This window comes from Phacochoerus africanus, chromosome X (assembly GCF_016906955.1).
Source record: "Phacochoerus africanus isolate WHEZ1 chromosome X, ROS_Pafr_v1, whole genome shotgun sequence".
In the NCBI taxonomy this organism is placed as follows: domain Eukaryota; kingdom Metazoa; phylum Chordata; class Mammalia; order Artiodactyla; family Suidae; genus Phacochoerus; species Phacochoerus africanus.
Window position 1 is genome coordinate 91377105 of NC_062560.1, and position 21516 is coordinate 91398620.

Sequence of the window (21516 nt, forward strand, 5' to 3'; positions counted from 1 at the left end):
GACCATTCTAGGAGTTCGCGTCATGGCACAGTGGTTAATGAATCCGACTAGGAACAATGAGGTTTCGGGTTCGATCCCTGCCCTTGCTCAGTGGGTTGACGATCTGGCATTGTCGTGAGCTGTGGTGTAGGTTGCAGACGCGGCTCGGATCCCATGTTGCTGTGGCTCTGGCGTAGGCCGGCAGCTACAGCTCCGATTAGACCCCTAGCCTGGGAACATCCCATATGCCGTGGGAGCGGCCCAAGAAATGGCAAAAAGACAAAAAAAAAAAAAGACCATTCTAGGTGAAGGGATCAGTTAACCAAGCACAGAAGTAAATGTGGAATATATGTAGGACCATGTTCTGTTTAGTAGAAGCGTAGAGTGGGTGAAGTAAAATAATTGGAGGGAAAAAAATCAATGAGGTAGATTGGGAAGGGTCAGGTGGTTGAATTATATTTTGTAAGCAGTAGAGGAATCATTGAGAAAAAATCCTCTAGGAGCACATTATATTAGTTAGGGTATGCTAGACTGCTGACACAAATAATCTGAAACAGATAGTAGCTCAAACACAATAGAAGTTTACTTAAAGGAGTAAACAGAGGATAGCAAGTATTCAAGTCAGCAGGTTGCTCTCCTCCACGTGATTATTCAGGGATTTAGGCTGACAGCAGGCTCTATCATCTTCAAAACATGGCTTCCAAGGTGCTCTTTCATTGCCATTACTGCTCACAGGAAGGGGGAGAGAGCATGGAGGAACAATTGTGGGAGATTTTGTTGGCCAGGCCTGGAAGTTGCATACATCACTTCCCCCACAGTTTATGGGAGGATCTTGGTCTCATAGCCACACTTGTGTCACACACATATATTCTGATGCTGTGGAAGAAGGGGCAGTTTGATTATAGTGGATAGCTTAGCACTCTCAGCCACACAGTCATTCATTCATAATAGGGTTAAACACCCATAATACTTCCGTATCAATCCTATCTATCCATTGAAACTTGTCAATAGAGAAAGGTGTCTTTTTGTTTGTTTGTTTTGTTTTACTTTTCAGACTGCACCCTCAGCATATGGAAGTTTCCAGGCTAAGGGCTGAATCAGAGCTACAGCTGCTGACCTACACCACAGCTCACAGCAATGCCAGATCCCCGGTGCATTGAGCAAGGCCAGGGACTGAACCCTCATCCTCAGGGGTCCTAGTTGGGTTTGCTACTGTTGAGCCATGATGGGAACTCCCGAGAGAGGTATTTTTGAAAAGCAATTTAAGTGAATGAATTATCTAAATGACAAATATTTAGCATGTTTTAGGATCTCTGAAAGCTAAAAAGACGCATAATGCTTCTTTTTTCAGAGCATATACTCACAGAGCTTGCGATGTTACCTATATGCAGTAGTTTAGAGGCAGCTTCAAAGTAGGCAATACTTGATATTTGACTTCTAAAAAATGAGAGCAAACTTAGAAACATGGAGAGCCAGAGGAAAGTTATTCTGAGTTAGGTAACTCTATGAGCAATACCATTCCGGTGAAAATAAGCCTACTATGGAGATCAGACTGGCTAGGTTCATGCTGGAAATCAAGAAGGAAATAAGTTTTTGTGAGGCAAGATCATGGTGAATCTTTCAAGCCTGGGAAAAATTTGAACTTAATACGGTAAGCAGGTTTTATTGCTTTTGATCACAACCCCAGATGATCCATACTGACTTATTATGGCTGGCCGACTGACTTTATCTTCTCTTCCTTCTTCCCTCTGTCCCTTCCTTCCATCTATCTGATCTATATTCCTTTATTCCCATCGGGGCTCAGTGGTTAACAAACCCGACTAACATCCATGAGGACTTGGGTTTGATCCCTGGCCTCCCTTAGTGGGTTAAGGATCCGGTGATGCCATGAGCTGTGGTGTAGGTCACAGACACCACTTGGATCGGCGTTGCTGTGGCTCTGGCGTAAGCCAGTGGCTGCAGCTCTGATTCAACCCCTAGCCTGGGAACCTCCATATGCCGCGGGTGCAGCCCTAAAAAGACAAAAAAAAAAAAAAAAGAAAAAGAATAATTTCATCACCCCAAAAGGAAGCCCCATATCCATTAGCAGTTATTCCCCATTTCTCCCTACCCCCAACCCTAGGCAGTCACTAATCTACTTTTCTGTCTCTATAGATTTGCCTATTATGGATATTTTATCTAAATGGAATGATATGTGGTCTTTTGTGTCTGCCTTGTTTCATTTAGCGTTATTGTATTCAGGGTTCATCCATGTTGTAGCATGTGTTAGTGTTTCCTAGTTATTCCCTGTTACTCCTTGTATTCCTTGTATTCTTTGTATTCCTTGTCATGGCTGAATAATAGTCCATTGTATGGATATATCACATTTTGTTTATTCAACAGTTGATAGGCATTTGGGGTTGTTTCCACATTTTTGCTGTTATGAATAATGTTGCCATGGATAGTTATGTACAACTTGTTGTATGGATGTGGTTTTTGATTCTTTTGAGTATTTAGCTAGAAGTAGAATTGCTAAGTTATGTGGTAACTTTGTTTAACATTTTAGGGCATTGCCAAACTATTTTTCAAAGATATAGTACCATTTTACATTCCCACCAGCAATGTATGAGGTTTCTAATTTCTCCACATCCTTGACAACTCTTATTATTATCTTATTTTTGATTATAGCTATCCTAGTAAATGTGAAGTGGTACCTCATTATGGTTTAGATTTGCCTTTCTCTAATGTGCTTATTGGCCATCTGTATATCTTCATAGGTGAAATGTCAATTCAAGTCCTTTCCCATTTTTTTTCTAGGGCCACACTCATGGCATATGGAAGTTCCCAGGCTAGGGAACTGCTGCTGCCGGCCTGCACCATAGCCACAGCAACACCCAATACGAGCCGCGTCTGTGACCTACACCACATCTCATGGCAACACCAGATTCTTAAACCACTGAGTGAGTCCAGGGATTGAACTCACATCCTCATGGATGCTAGCTGGGTTTGTTGCTGCTGAGCCACAATGGGAACTCCCAAGTCCTTTCCCATTTTTAAAGTTATTTATCTTGTTATTGTTGAGTTGTAATGGTTCTTTATATATTTTAGATACCAGTCATCTATCAGATATAATATTTGTAAAAAGTTTCTACTGTTCTGTGGATAGTCTTTTCACTTCTTTGAAACACAAACGTTTTAGTGTTTTTCTTTTGTTGTGTGTACTTTTGATATCACATCTAAGAATCCAAGGTCAAAAAGATTTATTCCTATGTTATCGTCTAAGGTTTTATAGTTTTAATGCTTAAATTTAGGTCTCTGAGCCATTTTGTGTTAATTTTTCTGTGTAGTGTATGGAAAGGGTTCAGCTTCATTCTTTTATTTGTGGATAGCCAGTTGTCCCAATGTCATTTGTTGAAAAAAAAATCTTTCTATCCTTGAATTTCCTTGGCACACTTGCTGAAAATCAATTGACTATAAATGTTAGGGTTTATTTCTTGACTCACAGTTCTATTCTATTGATTTATGTTTCTATTCTTATGCCAGTATCACGTGGTCTTTTTTACTACATCTGTGCAGTACGTTTTGAAATTGGGAAATGTGAGTTTTTTAACTTTTCAAAAAATTTTTTGGCTTTTGTAGGTCTCTTGCATTTTCATATGAATTTTAAGATTGTCAATTTCTGGAGAGATCATTTCCTATATGCAAGACTTGTACTTCATTGCTAATTTCATTTCTAAGTTTTTTATTCTTTTTGACATTGCAGTAAATGGAATTGTTTTCTTGATTTTATTTTTGGACTGCTCATTGCCAGTATATAGAAATACAGTTAATTTTTGTATATATTGATCTTCTCTCCTGCAACCTTGCTGAGCTTATTAGTTCTAGCAGATTTTTTTGTGAATTCCTTACTTAGGATTTTCTATATACAAGACTGTGGGAATCTGTTGGGATTTTGTTGTTGTTGTTGTTGTTCCTTTTTCTTTTTTGGCCCCAAATGTGCAGCAGCTTCATTTGGGATCTCAGTTCCCAACCCAGGGATTGAACCTGGGTCATGGTGGGGAAAGTGTTGAATCCTCACCACTAGACCACCAAGGAGCTCCCAAGACCATGGAATCTGAATAGTGATGTTTTTACCTTTCCAGTCCAGATGCCTTATTTCCCCTCTTTTTCTTGCCTGATTGACCTGGCTATAACTTTCAGTGCAATGTAGAAGCGAAGTGATGAGAATGAGTATTGTGTCTTGTTTTTTTATCTTAGGGGGAAGCAATTAGTCTTTCATCATTAAGTATGATGTTAGCCATGGGAGTTTTTTTTGTTTGTTTGTTTGTCTTTTGTCTTTTCGAGGGCTGCACCTGCAGCATATGGAGGTTCCCAGACTAGGGGTCTAATCAGAGCTGCAGCTGCCAGACTACACCACAGCCACAGCAACTCGAGATCTGAGCCACATCTGTGGCCTACACCACAGCTCATGGCAACGCTGGATCCTTAACCCACTGAGTGAGGCCAGGGATCGAACCTGCAGCCTCATGGTTCCTAGTTGGATTCGTTTCCACTGCACCATGCCGGGAACTCCAGCTGTGGGAGTTTTGTAGATTTACTTTATCATGCTGAGGAAGTTTCCTTATTTCGTAGTTTGAGTATTTTTATCATGAAAGGGTGGTGGATTTTATTAAGTAGTTTTTCTCCATCTATTAAGATAATCTTGTGGGTTTTTTTCCTTTATTTTATTAATATTGTTGTGGGCCTGAAACAAACAGACTGCCAGATTTTTTTTTTCCAGCAAAGACAGGCTAATTTGAGAACACCAGAGAATTGCAATGCGGGGACAGCCATGGTGAGCAATGGGCAAGTTCCCCCCATGGCAAGGGGAGGAGAATGCTTTTATAGAGAAAGAAAGAAAGTTGGAAGGGTTATACTAAACTAAGAGTCTAGGATTTTTCATTGGCCTTTCCAGGAAAGAAGAGTTTTTCTACTTGTTGGTCTCTGCTATAGTGGCAGGGCATGAACACACCCCCTTCTTGTCCACCAACTCTATTTAGTTGAGGTTTACATTTGTTAATTTTTTACATCATGTTTTCTGTTGATTTTCATGTTTTACCACCCTTACATTCACAGGATAAATCTTACTGGGTCATGATGTATGTTATTGGATTTGGTTTGCTAGTATTTTGTTGGGGATTTTTTTACTTATACTGATGCATAGTTTTCTTGTGATGTCTTTGTCTAGTTTTGGTACAGGCTCTCAAAGAATGTTTCTTCCACTCCTATTTTCTTGAGTTAATGAAGAATTTGGTGTTAATTCTTTAAATATATGGTAGAATTTGCCAGTGAAGCCATCTCTTCCTAGAGTTTTCTTTGCAGAAAGTTTTTTTCATTATTAACTCAATCTCTACTTATAAATCTATTCAGATTTTTCTATTTCTTCTTGAGTTGGACTTGGTGGTTTTTCTAGGAAATTGTCCATTTTGTCTAGGTTGTCTAATTTGTTAGCACACAGTTGTTCATCTTATTCCCTTATAATCCTTTTTATTTCTGTTAAGGTTGATGGTAATGATATCTATTTCTTGATTTTAATTTTTTTTATTATTTTTAATAGTTATTTCCCCAATACGATTTTTTCTACTGTACAACATGGTGACCCAGTTACACATGCATGTACACATTCTCTTTTCACACATTATCATGCTCCACCGTAAGTGACTACACACAGTTCCCAGTTCTACACAGCAGGATGATTTTAATTTTTTAAGAATTTTATTGGAATATAGCTGACTTACAATGTTGTGTTAGTTTCAGGTGTATGCCAAAGTAAATCAGTTTCACATATATCCATTCCTTTTCGGATTCCTTTCCCATGTAGGTTATTACACAGTATTGAGTAGATTTCCCTGTGCTATACAGTAGGTCCTTTTTATTTATCTATTTTATATATAGAATTGTTTATATGTTAATCCCAACTTCCTAATTTATCCCTCCCGCCAATGTTTTCCCCCTTGGTAACCATAAGTTTGGTTTTGAAATCTTTGAGTCCAGTTCTGTTGTGTGAATGAGTTTTTTGTATCGTTTTTAAATTAGATTCCACATATTAGTGATCTTATATGATGTTTGTCTTTATCTGATTTTCTTCATTTAGTATGATAATTTCTAGGTCCATCCATGTTGCTGCAAATGGCATTATTTCATTCTTTTTTATGGCCAAGTACTGATTTTAATTTCTCTCTGTCTCTGTCTCTCTCTCTGGTTTTGTTTTATATATATATATATTTTTTTTTTTGGTTAGGCTACCTAAAGGAGTTTCAGGGTTTTTTAAAGCTTTCCAAAGAACCAACTTTTAATTTTGTTGATTTTTCCCCTATTTTTTTCCTGTTTGTGAAGAACCTCAAGATTAGCCAGAGGTAAGGGGATAGAGCCTTTTCTGTTCTTTCCTGAGCATACATACAGCTCTGGGCAGACATAAGCCACATGCACTTGGCCTTCTAGATTCCCAGGAATAAATTACAGCTTTCCAAAGTCCCTTATGGATATATCATTCCTCAGCTTTTCATTTTAACCCTGTATTACCCTGTTGTTTGGCCCAACTGTTACCCACTGCCTCAGGCAGCCACACGTTCAACAGCTGCCTCTGATTTTTTCAAGGAACATGCTGGAGAAAAGTCTGTTTGCCTTGGGTGAGCTCTGTGTCGGGTCAAATAAAGACAGCCTTGTGAGTGTGGTCTTACAGAGAACCACCAGACATGTCCAATAATGACAGTTCTCTGGGAATGAGACTTTGAAGGCACTCCAGCCCCATTCTGTTCCTTCCTGTGGCTGCTAGGTGCTGCTTTTCACCATGATTGCTGAGTGTTGGTTTTTCAGGCTTCTGTGAAACTGAAGAGGGCTGGGACTTGAGCAATTTAAAATACCACAGAGCTTACTCTTCTTACTGAGATTCAGCCATTTTGTTAAATAAATGCTTCCTGAATTGCTATAAGCTTGTGGTGGATTTTCAGAGTTCTGAAAAATTATTTTTGATAATTTTTTTTTTTTGGTCTTTTTGCCATTTCTTGGGCCACTCCCGAGGCATATGGAGGTTCCCAGGCTAGGGGTCCAATCGGAGCTGTGGCCGCCAGCCTACGCCAGAGCCACAGCAACGCAGGATCCGAGCCGCGTCTGCAACCTACACCACAGCTCACGGCAACGCCGGATCGTTAACCCACTGAGCAAGGGCAGGGACCGAACCCGCAACCTCATGGTTCCTAGTCGGATTCGTTAACCACTGCGCCACGACAGGAACTCCTATTTTTGATAATTTTTGCTCGTACTCTTGTTGTTATTATAGAGAGAGCATTTTCAGAGAGCCTTATTCTGCCATCTTCACTGATGCTGCTCTGATTATGGCTTCTTTTTGAAAGTAAAAAATTTTTTCTTTCATTTTTTATGACCACACCTGTGGTATATGAAAGTTCCCAGGCCAGGGATTGAATCTGAGCCATAGCTGTGACCGAATGCCACAGCTGCAGCAATTCTGGATCCTTTAACCCAGCGCCGAGCAGGGGATTAAACCCACACCTCCAGTGACCCAAGCTGCTGCAGGCAGATCTTAACCCACTGTGCCACAACAAGAATTTCCCATAATGGATTCTTTTTTCTTTCTTTTTTTTTTTTTTTGGTCTTTTTTAGGGCCACACCTGCAGCATATGGAGGTTCCCAGGCTAGGGATCTAATCGGAGCTGTAGCCGCTGGCCTCGGCAGAGCCACAGCAATGCCAGATCCGAGCTGCTCCTGGCAACGCTGGATCCTTAACCCACTGAGCAAGGCCAGGGATCGAACCTGAAACCTCATGGTTCCTAGTCGAATTCATTTCCCCTGTGCCACGACGGGAACTCCTCATAATGGATTCTTGAACAGGAAAGTGGTGGAGTAAAAATTGAACTTGAGGTCGCATATTGTGCCAGAAGTGACAAAGAACTGACATACTTAATATATAAATCTATAAGAAAAGTACTAAATTATAAAAATGAGCAGTGGACATGAAAAGATTTGTCATAGAACAAAAAATACAGATTGATAATAAAGTCTAAAAAAGAAAGTTCAACCTCAAATCCAAATTCAAACCATGAGATGCCACTTTCATTATCAAATCAGCAAAGACAATTAAAATTATTATAATTCTTAGTATTGGCAAAAGAGCAGTGAAGTAAGCATTCAAACACTTTAAGTTGGAAATATAAATTGGTAGAGCCTTTCCAGAATACAATTTGGCAGTAATATCGAGTCATTTAAAAATAATATTCTTGGAGTTCCCATCATGGCTCAGTGGTTAGCGAATCCAACTAGGAACAATGAGGTTGCGGGTTCGATCCCTGGCCTTGCTCAGTGGGTTAACGATCCGGCGTTGCCCTGAGCTGTGGTGTAGGTTGCAGACACGGCTCGGATCCCGCGTTGCTGTGGCTCTGGCGTAGACCAGCGGCTACAGCTCCGATTCAACCCCTAGCCTGGGAACCTCCATATGCCGTGGGAGCGGCCCAAGAAATGGCAAAAAAGATAATAATAATAATAATAATAATAGTAATAATAATAATATTCTTTAGGGAGTTCCCTTCATGGTGCAGTGGAAATGAACTCAATGAGTATCTATGAGGATGCATGTTCGATCCCTGGCCTCACTCAGTGAGTCAGGGATTCAGCACTGCTGTGAGCTGTGTTGTAGGTCACAGATGTGGCTCGGATCCCGTGTTGCTGTGGCTGTGGCATAGGTGGGCAGATGCAGCTCTGATTCAGCTTCTAGCCTGGGAACTTCCATATGCAGTGGGTGTGGCCCTAAAAAGCAAAAAAATAAAAAATAAAAATAAATAAATAAAAATAATATTCTTTGGAGTTCCGTGGTGGCATAGTGGTTAAAGGATCTGTCATTGTCACTGCTATGGCATAAGTTCTATCCCTGGCCTGGGAACTTCTTCATGCCATGGGCACAGCCAAAAAAAAAAATTTTTTAAATGTTCTTTGACCAAATAACTTCATTTCTATGGATCTTTTTTAAGAAAATAGTAAAGATTTATATACAGAGATATTCCTTGCAGAATTATATATAGTAGTGAAAAGTTGAAATCAACCTAAATGTTCAATAATAGTAGCATGGTTAAATAATTTATAATGTATGCAACTTACTCGATTATTTTACAGTCATTAAAATATGGTTTTAGAATTATTTAATGGTGTTTAAAATGTATAATATAATGTTAAGTGAAAAAAATCAAACTTTATAGTTTGGTATACATTTTAGAAGGTGTAAAAGAAAAAATAAAAACACAAAAAGTACACATCAACTTGTTAACAGTGGTGATCTCTGGGTAGGTAGGATATAGGAGATTTTGTTTTCTTCATGCCTTTCCATTCTTTCCAGACCCTATCCCTTAAAGGTTTATTACCTTTATAATAAGGGCCATGGCCAAATGTAATATAAAAGTAATGATCTGACATTTGTATGGAAGATAGATTAGAAGAAGGTGGACACTAGGGTGGTTGTGGGAATGGAGAGGATAAATCAAATCTAAAAGACATTTTATAAGAAGATACTAGGATATGAAGACAGATCAGTTGTGGTAAATAAAGGGCTTCTAGCATGATCAAAATTAAGGGAGCAAAGATGGGAATCCTATTTAATAGAGGAAAGAAGATGTTTGATTTCTGACACAATTGAGGAAGATGGACATCTAAGAGAGGGAGTTGAAAATACAGATGAAGTTTATTTCTACAATTTGAGTATGTCCTTGAAAGTAGGTGTTTTTTTAAGATTTGCAATAATTAATATTTTTTACTCATTGAAAGTAGTCTAAATCAGAGAGGTTTTACTTGTGTTCTATGTTCATGATGTTACCTCTTCATTTTCCTTGTGAAAATGAAATTTACCATGTGAAATAACTGATTAGCAAATGTTATCCTGACTTCACTTTGTTTTGCTTTGGACTGGCTCAGAGTTCTTATGTTTCCATTATGATTACTCTCATGGTTGTTATTGCTGAAAACTACTGTGTTTGAAGAAGAAATGTAATTATTGGCCAAGCAATGTTTATTTTTTAATTTTAGGCGATGAACATTTTGACTTCAGTGTTGCTTCTGTATGCAAAAGAGGAAGAAGCTTTTTGGCTTCTGGTTGCTGTATGTGAACGAATGTTACCTGATTATTTTAATCGTCGAATCATTGGTAAAAAAAACCACACACATATACATACACAAACACATATTTCTTTTCTAAACAGTTTATAGGCCCCTTGTCTATCCAATTACCTAGCATATGGAAGAACTGATCAATTAAGTTTTGAAATACAAAAAATGTAAGCAATATGAAAATGTCACATTCACTGACATGCTCAAGAGAAGAGCTTTTTGCACTGAATATACAGTTGGAAAGATTGTTTAATATGTTTTTTAAAGATAAAGTACCAGGTCTGTTTCTTTATAAAACAGAAAATTTGGAGTTCCTGTCGTGGCGCAGTGGTTCACGAATCCGACTAGGAACCATGAGGTTGCGGGTTCGGTCCCTGCCCTTGCTCAGTGGGTTAACGATCCAGCGTTGCCGTGAGCTGTGGTGTAGGTTGCAGACGCGGCTCGGATCCCGCATTGCTGTGGCTCTGGTGTAGGCCGGTGGCTACAGCTCCGATTGGACCCCTAGCCTGGGAACCTCCATATGCCTCGGGAGTGGCCCAAAGAAATAGCAAAAAGACCAAAAAAAAAAAAAAAGAAAATTTAAGTTTACTATCTCTGTATTGCTAAAACAGTGGTGATCTTAAGCATCTGGAGCTACTGGAAAATTTGTAATAGTTTCTTGATTAGAGAGATTTTAATCAGCTTAAAATCTCCACATTTTTATGAACTGTATAGATATATACAGGCTTTCAAAGGATCAAGTTCTTAGTTTGTTAATTATATAATATTTTCTTCAGTCATCAAATATTTATAGATCTGTGATCCCCTCTCTTAAAACCATAGAGGGTCTCTCCTTTGTTACCATCATAAACCTTTGGTATCATGACCAGGTCATCGATTGTATTGTCTTGTGTTATAGTTATTTGTGTATTTATCTTAAGTTCTATTAGATGTTAAGCTCTTTGAAGATGAGCCATTTAATTAATCGGTATATCTCTTATATCACCTATTACAAGTGTCTGCACATAGTAAAGATTCCATAAATAATTGTCCAAATGAATATGAATTGAGTTTCTCAGGTGCTTCTTGATGCATGATACCGTTAGCAGATAAAGAGATGTGTGAAATATAGAGAAGGCGCAGAAGATGTTTATAATTTAAGAGAAATAAAATATATCGGCATACTAATAGAAGTGGGAAGGTATCAGAAACAAGTCCTCTTGAAAGGTGTTTATTTTTAAGTTTCTTTTTATGTTCTTCAGGTGCCTTGGTGGATCAGGCGGTCTTTGAAGAGCTTATCAGAGATCACCTTCCCCAGCTGACTGAACACATGACTGATATGACATTCTTTTCCTCAGTTTCTCTCTCATGGTTCCTCACACTTTTCATTAGTGTGCTACCTATTGAGAGTGCAGTGAACGTAGTAGACTGTTTCTTCTATGATGGAATAAAGGCCATTTTACAACTGGGATTGGCAATACTTGACTATAATTTAGACAAACTGCTGGCCTGTAAAGATGATGCTGAAGCTGTCACAGCTTTAAACAGGTACTGTGAGACCCACAACATTTAAATCTGGCAAGCACCTTAGAGGTTATGTTGTTCAAGCCCCTTATTTTATTGATGAGGAAACCAAGCCCTAGAAACGTTAAATAATTTGCCCAAGCTCACAAGCTAGTTGAATGAAAAGCCAGGCCTAGAGTCTACTCTTCTGCTTCCAGAATATAACAAAAGTAAGTCACTTTGATGTAAACCACTAGGTTATATACACATTTACAGTAATACTGTTGATTCAGTGTGCTGGGACTTTCAGAGTCCCAGTTCGTGCTATAAATTAAAGCATGTACAGGTAATTTGAAGGGGGAAAGGTAGCAATATAATATTATCATTCATATTATTATACAGTATATATTATATTCATGTTATAATTATTATATTATATACTATATAACATTATATAATATTAAATATCCAGTGAAGGAAATTTTTCTGGTTTCTAAGTGGTTTCAATCAGATAGGCCGAGCTTTATTTGCCTAGTGCCTTTTCTGTGAATTCTATTTTGTATTGTAACACATGTGTTGTGTGTATATATATACTATGTATGTATATATTAAATGAATGTATATATAAATATTTGGGAACTGTTGTGATGGTGCATCAAATGCCATTTATATACAGAATAAAGTATAAACACCTCACTCTGGCATTTAGAACTCTCCGTGTTAAGGCCTCCCTGTATCTTTCTCAAATTATTTCTCCTTAGGTACCTCTACGTACCCTAATTCCATCCCCACTGGGCTATTTGCTGAGTCCTCTCTGAGCCTGTATGCTTCTCTGTGCTCTCCTTCCCTGCCTCTGACATCATTTCATACCATCCCATTTCCTGCTTCTCTGTCCTCCTAATTCCCAACCCTCTTCAACTTCTACTTCCTTCTAAGACTGTCCCTTGTCCTCTTGGTTGAAATTAACCTCTGACTAACTGGGGAGAAATTAGCTGTCACTTTCTTGGCATTTTACTTCTACTAATTCTTGTTATTACTATCCCTTTTGGATAGGTTCTTTGACAATGTCACTAATAAGGATAGCCCATTGCCTTCAAGTGTGCAGCAGGGTTCAAATGTAAGTGATGATAAAAGCAGCCATAGTCGAGTGGATATTACAGATTTGATTAGAGAGTCAAATGAGGTAAGTTTTTCTTATGCCATAATATATAATTACATAGCACATTTAAACGATAGCTACTATAGTTTTAGCTCTAGTGGTACATTAAGAGTAAGATAATATAAATAAAGATACAGTAATTTAAAACCCAACTTCACTTTAAAAATGAGTTCTGTGAACCATTCCTAAGTTATAGAGCCTCCTCTGCTTCAGTTTGCTTTTCATTAAATGAAACTATTCACAAATAATATCCACTTTCAAATATCTATCACTGTATAAAAAGGTGAAAAATATGCTCGATGTAGAGACTAAGAATTTTACCGATGTCCTTGTACTTAGTCTAGACTCATAGTAGATGGAATCCTCTCCTGTGAATATACAGAACAACTGAAACGTGGGAGGTGAAAATTTGTATAATCACTGCACAGGTTAGGAAAATAGCTAGAAATAGAACCAGGGCCTCTGAGAATTGAATCTGCTGAAATTCAATTGTAAGAGAAGTGGATATTTATTATGAATGAGTATCTACTGAAATCATATTTCTTGCAGAAATATGGCAGTATTCGCTATGAGGATATACATAGCATGCGCTGTCGAAATAGGTTATATGTGATACAGACCCTAGAGGAAACGACAAAGCAGAATGTGGTGAGTATCCACCCAATAGGAGAAAACCAATTGGAGTCACATTTTTTTCTCTCAGCTTCCTTTTAAAAATGATCATTCCATGCGAAGAAAATAAAATAACTATAGACATTTGAGCTAGATTCTTGCCATAGCTTAGCTTGCTGTAAATTTTTTGAGGGGAAAGAAGTTATTTTCTTCTGGTTGAATTATATTGGTTTCTCCAACATGTTCTGTGCTATTTGACCTTTAGTATTGAATGCTATGATGTAGGCATTTAAGCATAACATATTTGTGATACGCTTCATCAATAAGAACAGCTGACCCACATAGTAGTTTATGCTGCTAATATGTATTATTATCCTTGGATACCTAAGATAAAGTGAAAAAGTTATGAAATGGTATGTTTTAAGTACTTCTTACTAATATTTGGATGACTACATAAGAAGCTGTTAATATTGCTTGCCTCTTTAATAGATTAATAGATTAATCAATTAATCTACTCATTAATAGATTGCTGGTTGGAAGAGGGAGGGCTTTATTTTGCTGTATAAATCCTTCTGTACTGTCTGAGCTTTTATCATGAGAATGTATTGTTTTTGTAAACCTAATGCTTAAAGGTCAAGTCCACAGAGATACAAATCTGGGAAAATTAACATTTCTGAAGATTACAGGTTTAGATCACAAATAATTCAATGATGTTACCATGACATAGTTAGCATAGAGCCCCCTTGTTTTAGTTTTTCTATATTAACTTTAAAAAAACATACCAAAGCAATACATGATTACTTTGAATAACTTAAAAATTATAGAAATGTAAAAAAGTAAGTTTCCTACCCCAGGAGTAACCAATATTAAAATGATTTGCCATATATCCTTCTAGACCTTTTTTCTAAATATCTATAGACATACGTATATACAATGGGGGGTGAGGGAGCAATATAGCTTTTTAATTTTAATTTTATTTTTATTTATTTATTATTATTATTTTTGGTCTTTTGTCTCTTTAGGGCTGCACCTGCAGCATATGGAGGTTCCCAGGCTAGGGGGTCGAATCGGAGCTATAGATGCTGGCCTACACCACAGTCACAGCAACGTGAGATCCAAGCTGTGTCTGCAACCTACACCACAGCTCATAGTGTAACAAGGATCCTTAACCCACTGAGCAAGGCCAGGGATCAAACCCGCGTCCTCATGGATACTAGTTGGGTTCATTAACCACTGACCCACAATAGGAACTCCATACATGGGTTTATTTCTGGAGTCTTTTTTCTGCAACACCACCAAACTATTTTAAGTATTGTGGCTTTATAGTCCATTTTGAAATCTGGACTTTCACGTGTCTTTTTAAGTGTCTTTTTAAGTGTCCTTTAGTAAGCATTTATTGTTTATCATAGAGGTTTTATATATTTCTTATTGTGTTTTATCTACTCCTGTGTATTTTATGGCTTTATTGCTAATATGAATGAGGTTTTTTTTTCTTTACATTTTCTAATTTATTGCAGTATATGTAAAAGCTATTGATTTGCACACGTTGCTTTTTTCAGTGGCTATGTTACTGACTCATTAATTCTAATTTTTTTTTGGTTGAATTTCTCCAATTTTCTGAATAGACAAGCTTATCATTTCTAGTCTTAGAGTTTTGACCCTTCCTAGGATGTATACCTCTTTGGGGGGGGGGTTATAGTGGGTAGAATTTTCATAGAGGTATTACATAATAGCAGTGAAGTAAGCTTCCTTGTCTTATTCTGGGATTTAATAGGAATTCCTCTAGTATTTTATTGTTAGGTATGATGATTGCTCTTGATTTTTATTTATTTATTTATTTATTTTTGCTTTTTAGGATCACATCTGCTGCATATGGAAGTTCTCGGGCTAGGGGTTGGGATCAGAGCTGCGTCTGTGACCTACGCCACAGCTCACGGCAATGCCGGCAGATCCTTACCCGTTGAGTGAGGCTAGGGATTGAACCCACATCACTAGTCAGGCTCATTACCACTGAGCCACAGTGGGAACTTCCTGCTCTTGATTTTTGAAGGATGCCTCTTATCAAATTAAGGAGTTTCACTAAGTTTCTAGGTTAAGAGGTTTGGGACATTTTTGAAACATCAATATTATGGAGTTCCCATCGTGGCGCAGTGGTGAACGAATCCAACTAGGAACCATGAGGTTGCAGGTTCCATCCCTGGCCTTGCTCAGTGGGTTAAGGATCCGGCGTTGCCATGAGCTGTGGTGTAGGCCACAGATGTGGCTCTGATCCCACGTTGCTGTGGCTCTGGTGTAGGCCGGCAGCTACAGCTCTGATTTGACCCCTAGCCTGGGAACCTCCGTATGCCACAGGAGCGGTCCAAGAAATGGCAAAAAGACCAAAAAAAAAAAAAAAAGAATTCGTAATATTAGGAGTTCCTGTAGTGGCTCAGCAGAAACAAATCTGAGTAGAATCCATGAGGACACGGGTTTGATCCCTGGCCTCTCTCAGTGGGTTAAGGATCTGACATTGCCATGAACGGTGGTATAGGTTGCAGATGTGGCTCGGATCCCATGTTGCTGTGGCTGTGGCGTCGGCCAGCAGCTACATCTCCGATTCGACCCCTAGCCTGGGAAACCTTATGCCACAGGTGTGGCCCTAAAAAGACAAAAAAAAAAAAAAAATAGACTTCCATTGAATTCTTGAAATGAATTCTGTTTGTTCATGTTGTATTATTCTTTTAATATTCTGCTTTGATAATGTTCCTAAATAGTGTAGCTAGGTTCTTTATATCTATGTTACAGTGATGTTGGCTTACCGTGTGTGTGTGCTAACTTTATTTTTCGTATTTGAATTGTGCTCACAGGAGTTCCCAGCATGGTACAGTGGAAACAAATCCAACTAGGAACCATCAGGTTGCGGGTTCAATCCCTGGCCTCGCTCAGCAGCTTAAGGATCTGGCATTGCTGTGAGCTGTGATGTGGGTCATAGATGCGGCTCGGATCTGGCGTGGCTGTGGCTGTGGTGTAGGCCAGTGGCTACAGCTCCGATTAGACCCCTAGCCTGGGAACCTCCATATGCCGTGAGTGCGGCCCTAAAAGACAAAAGACAAAAAAAAAAAAATTGCGCTCATGTCATAGAATGGATTTTGGAGCAAACCATATTTTCCTATGCTTTTAGATGGTTTAAATCACATAAGAATTATCCATTATCTGACAGTTTGAGATGAGCCTGTAAAACCATCTGGATCTGCTGCCTTTGGTGGGAGGCAGATCTTTGCTTACCAGTTTAGCCTATTCAGAACTTGCTCTTCCTGAGTTAATTTTGGCATTTATATTTTCCTAGAGAATTAGCCATTTCATCTAGACTTACAGATATATTTTCATAAAGCTTATGAAATTCATTCAACAGATAATGCTACTTTTTTATGTCCTGGACACTTAATGAGCTCTATAGATATGTTTATAGTATTCTTTTCCTTCTCAATGATATTTATTTGTGATTTCTTATTTCTTTTATCATACTTGCCAGATATTTATTTTACTTACTTTTTCAATTAACCAACTCTTTTATTTATCAAGTCTATTTTTTATTACCCGTTTCATTAATTCTAGCCTTTGTCTTTACCCATGCTTTAAAATTTCTTAAATAGTAAAACCATTTTACCATCAGTGCTTTTTTTTTTTTTTAATGGCTACACCCATGGCAAATGGAAGTTCCTGGGCTAGGGGTCGAATCGGAGCTGTAGCTAAGGCCTCTGCCACAGCCACAGCAACACTGGATCCAAGCCACATCTGCAACCTACATACACTGCAGCTTGCAGCAACACCAGATCCTTAAACCACTGAGTGAGGCCAGAGATCAACCCTGCATCCTCAGAAACAAGTTCATGTCCTTAACCCACTGAGCCATAGTGGGAACTCCCATAGTGCTTATTCTTCATGGAGTCGAATGAAATTACATATTTTCTAAGATAATTGTTTCTAGGATTACATTTCTTGACACAGAGAGGGAATGTATATCTCCCAATTCCTTTCAAGTGTTTACTGACAATCTCACATGATTACTTGACAAATTGCTCATGTAGCAAGACAGGAATAGCTGACAAAAGACATAGAATACTGTTGCTTATATTTCTAGACATTAAGTGGCTGTCCTTTGGGAGTAATTTCTAGGTATGAAGCGATGAAGGTCAAATTACATAATCAGTAAAATTGAACTATAGTCTATATACAACCTTTTTAAAGGGCAAAATAGGTACATTTACTTTTGTTGGCCCTTTAAAAAGTTAAAAGAAAAATATTTTATTCTGGCAGAGAGAGATTTTTTAATTATATTCAAAGAGAATTTCTAAACTGAAGTGTTAATTCTACATTGCTTCTAATCTTTTTAAAGTTGCGTGTTGTATCACAAGATGTGAAGTTGAGCCTTCATGAATTGGATGAACTTTATGTCATCTTTAAGGTACTATTTTCCTTCTTTAAATGAAAAATAATATTCTTAGCATAATTTTACCACAGCCACTCAACTATAAAAGAAAAAAAAATCATACAAAGTTACTTTTTCTGACCTAATGACTTTCCTTTTTTTCTTTTTTTTTTAAATAGAAAGAGTTGTTTTTTTCTTATTATTGGTGTTTGAGTTCTCCAGTGTTGAAGCACCATGATCCCAGTCTGCCATATTTGGAACAGTATCAGATTGACTGCCAGCAGTTCAGAGTGTTGTATCACTTGTTGAGTCCCTGGGCTCATTCTGCAAACAGAGACTCACTAGCTTTATGGACATTTAGATTTTTGGATGAAAACTCCGACTGCCTTATAAACTTCAAAGAATTCTCTTCTGTAATTGGTAGGATGATGTCCAATAATTTTCTTCTTAAAAACAAAAAATAAAGGTACCCTTAGAAATACTAAGTATTGCCTATTATTGCCACTTTCGTCAGATTTTATCAGCCTTATTTACATTGTCTCCAGCTTTAGCGAAAACTGGACAATTTTGTGTGTTTGTCACTAAAGCTAAGTATATTTGTCTAATTTTGCTTCAACCCTTCCAGAAAACCAAGCTGTTAGATGCAGATGATTTAATGGTTAACATGAAGGAAGATAATGTCCTGATTTTTCCCACACTTGGGCACATGAATACTTCAGAGGACAGTCTCCCTCAGTAAAAATCCAACCACATAGCCTAGAAAAATGGTAGCGAAATATTCAGGGAACATTTTGTGCCTGTAGATAGTCCATCAGTTATATCGTTCCTTTGCTTTTCCAGACACCCTATTCATGCTTTCCTACCAGGGGCTCCCCCTTGAAGAAGAGTTCTCTCCTCAAATGAAGCATAAAGCCTGATTCAAAAGAAAAACATTAATTTTAGATTGGGATTGGAGGAAGAGAATTCAACAGGAGAGCATTTTATTTATTCCTCTGATAAAGGATCTTTTGCGTATATACTTCAAGGAAAGAATCTGGCTGACTGGGTGGTGGTTTAACTGTTAGTTTAAGTAACAGAAGGTTTCTGAACCCTAATTCCTGGCTAATAGCTGGATCTTTATAATCTGTGTTGCTGGAATTGCTTCAATGTTCTTCAGATGTGATTATTTGCAATTTAATTTTATTGAACAGACATAATGTACAATGGAAGTTTCACCGAGAAGCTTAAGCTGCTTTTTAAGCTGCATATTCCTCCAGGTAAGAGTTTAACAGTTGTTAGTGATGTATGGAAGTTGACTCCATTTGAACAACTATATATTACACATGCCATTCCATTTTAACAAATAACATAACTTTCCACATGACATAAAGTCATTGTTTCAGTGTGGCCAGTGGATCATATTGCCAGTATTTTTGCTAATGTATAGTTACGCTGAAATCTATGGAAGAGATTCTGTATAACAGATGGGTTCACAAGTTTCCTTCCCGTTAGTGGTCAATTTCATGATAAGTAGTTTGTGTATAAGAACTATTTATCATTTGAATATTGGTATAATATTGAATTTTTTTTATTATTGCTGCTGTTGTCGTTAGAGCATAGAATTTAACTTTAGACAAACTGCCAAACTTGTGAAATACCATAAATTATTCAGAACAATGAGACAGGAAGCAGGGATGTTAAACATTTAGAAAAGGAAGCAAAATGAAAGCTACCATTTATTGAACACTTGTTCTGTCAAGGCATTTATTTACTTAATATGCATTGTTTTATTTAATTCTCATGGTATCTCGGAAAGGTAGTATTATCTTTCCAATTTTGACAATAAGTAAACTAAGAGAAAGATTAAATTTGCTGAAGATCACATGGCTAATAAATTGCATAGCTGGCATTCAAACTGAAGTTTGAATCCAAAATTCAGGTTTCTTTGTATTTTACCATACTGCCTTTAATGGCCTGATTCATATTTTGGGAAAACAGTTTTAGGCTTTAAAGGAACATCGCAAATGTTCCTTAGATAGGGTGATTCACTGCCTCCCTCCAAAAAACGTACATCGTAATTTGTCTAAAACTGTACCTGAGGTCTCTTAGAGTCTTCCCAGGTTAGCTGGGAACCATTCTTTACCAGGCAGACCAAAAATCTAAAAGCCATCTTTAACCCCTCACAAACTCAAATCACAAATACAACATTAAAAACAACAGACAAACCAAATAATAATTTAATTATGAAGAACTTTACATTGTCAAGTTACGTTGTCCTCAGAATGTCTAAGATTGCCATAGAATGAATATACTTTCAGTAGAAATATCAAAAAAAAAAGCACTGTATATCTGTTAGAGCTCTCAATGATTTCCTTATTATTAAAGACTTTTTTTTTTTTTTGTCTTTTTGCCTTTTCTAGGGCCGCTCCCATGGCATATGGAGGTTCCCAGGCTAGGAGTCAAATCGGAGCTATAGTCACCGGCCTACGCCAGAACCACAGCAACGCCAGATCTGAGCCGTGTCTGTAACCTACACCATAGCTCGTGGCAATGCCAGATCCTTAACCCACTGAGCAAGGCCAGGGATTGAACCCGCAACCTCATGGTTCCTCATCGGATTCATTAACCACTGCACCACGATGGGAACTCCTTAAAGACGTTTTTAAACAGCTGAGGTTATATTTTCAGAGATTCCCACGTGCCAGATTTTTAAATTTCAACTTATAATGGCTCTCAGAAAACTTATTAGAAAGCATGTAGTTTGCAGAAATAACAGAACTGAAAATGATCAAATACTATACAGTAGTACCACTTCCACATTTCTTCATGTATGTCTTTCTTTTACAGGAACCCTTTGTTTAATTCTCTGCCCCCAGATTTAATTGGACCATTTATAGGACCCATTTCTGTCCCTCATTGTTATAAATATGATTTGGGTTATCTGTTTTCAGCTTATACTGAGGTGAATGCTAAGGACCCTTCAAGGGGAGATGAACTTTCCAAGGAAGAATTACTTTATTTCAGTCAGCTCCATGGTAAATATCTGTTTAAAATCTGTTTCGATGATTAGATACTCAAGAGATCTTCCTGGCTTAAATATTCTTTACCCAGTTACCACTAGTTAAATTTGGGTCAATTATACTTTTTTGGTGCTACAATAACACTTCACACAGCCCTAAATGCATGGTAAGTATTCCATAAATATTTGCCTGATTAACTAGATTACATTTGGGGGTTTGATTTATGGAATTTCTTGTTTACTGGAGAATTAGAAAAAAAAACGCATTTTATTTCTACTTCTGTATCAGAAATTTCTAAAATGTATCAGACCATTTTTCATGCCTTGTTAAAATGCACTGAAGACAATGGTATTTTTGATGATCGAAGGTCATAGCTATTATTCAGACAGTGACTACTTATTATAAATCTCTGTAGGTGTAGGAGACAGGGATGAGTCTGTCTCCAAGACACAGTTTGAAAGTATTATGAGCTCATTTTTGTGTTTTACTTCTTTTTCATAAATATGAATGTCTCATAGAAGGATAAGTCCTTATTAATGTATGTTTATGGTTACTCTATGTTAGCATTTAAACATTAAGTTTGAAGAAACCTTACAAATACAAATCATCCAGTCAAGTCCCTTAATTTTTTTTTTTTTTTTTTTTTTTGCTTTTTAGGGCTGCACCTATGGCTTATGGAGGTTCCCAGACTAGGGGTCCATTCAGAGCTACAGCTGCCAGCCTATGCCACAGCAATGCCAGATCTGACCCAC

At 37.6% G+C, this 21516-nt stretch overlaps 1 protein-coding gene across 1 annotated transcript in view; it reads left to right on the forward strand.

Moving 5' to 3' along the window:
* The window catches only part of TBC1D8B (TBC1 domain family member 8B), a 73015-nt gene that overhangs the window by 43773 nt on the left and 7726 nt on the right, over positions 1-21516 (forward strand). Inside the window, exons 11-18 of the mRNA XM_047765202.1 lie at positions 10024-10141; positions 11346-11631; positions 12640-12769; positions 13295-13393; positions 17733-17801; positions 17945-18185; positions 18956-19021; positions 20696-20779. Coding sequence (XP_047621158.1) covers positions 10024-10141; positions 11346-11631; positions 12640-12769; positions 13295-13393; positions 17733-17801; positions 17945-18185; positions 18956-19021; positions 20696-20779 — 1093 coding nt within the window. The remainder of the gene's footprint in view (positions 1-10023; positions 10142-11345; positions 11632-12639; positions 12770-13294; positions 13394-17732; positions 17802-17944; positions 18186-18955; positions 19022-20695; positions 20780-21516) is intronic.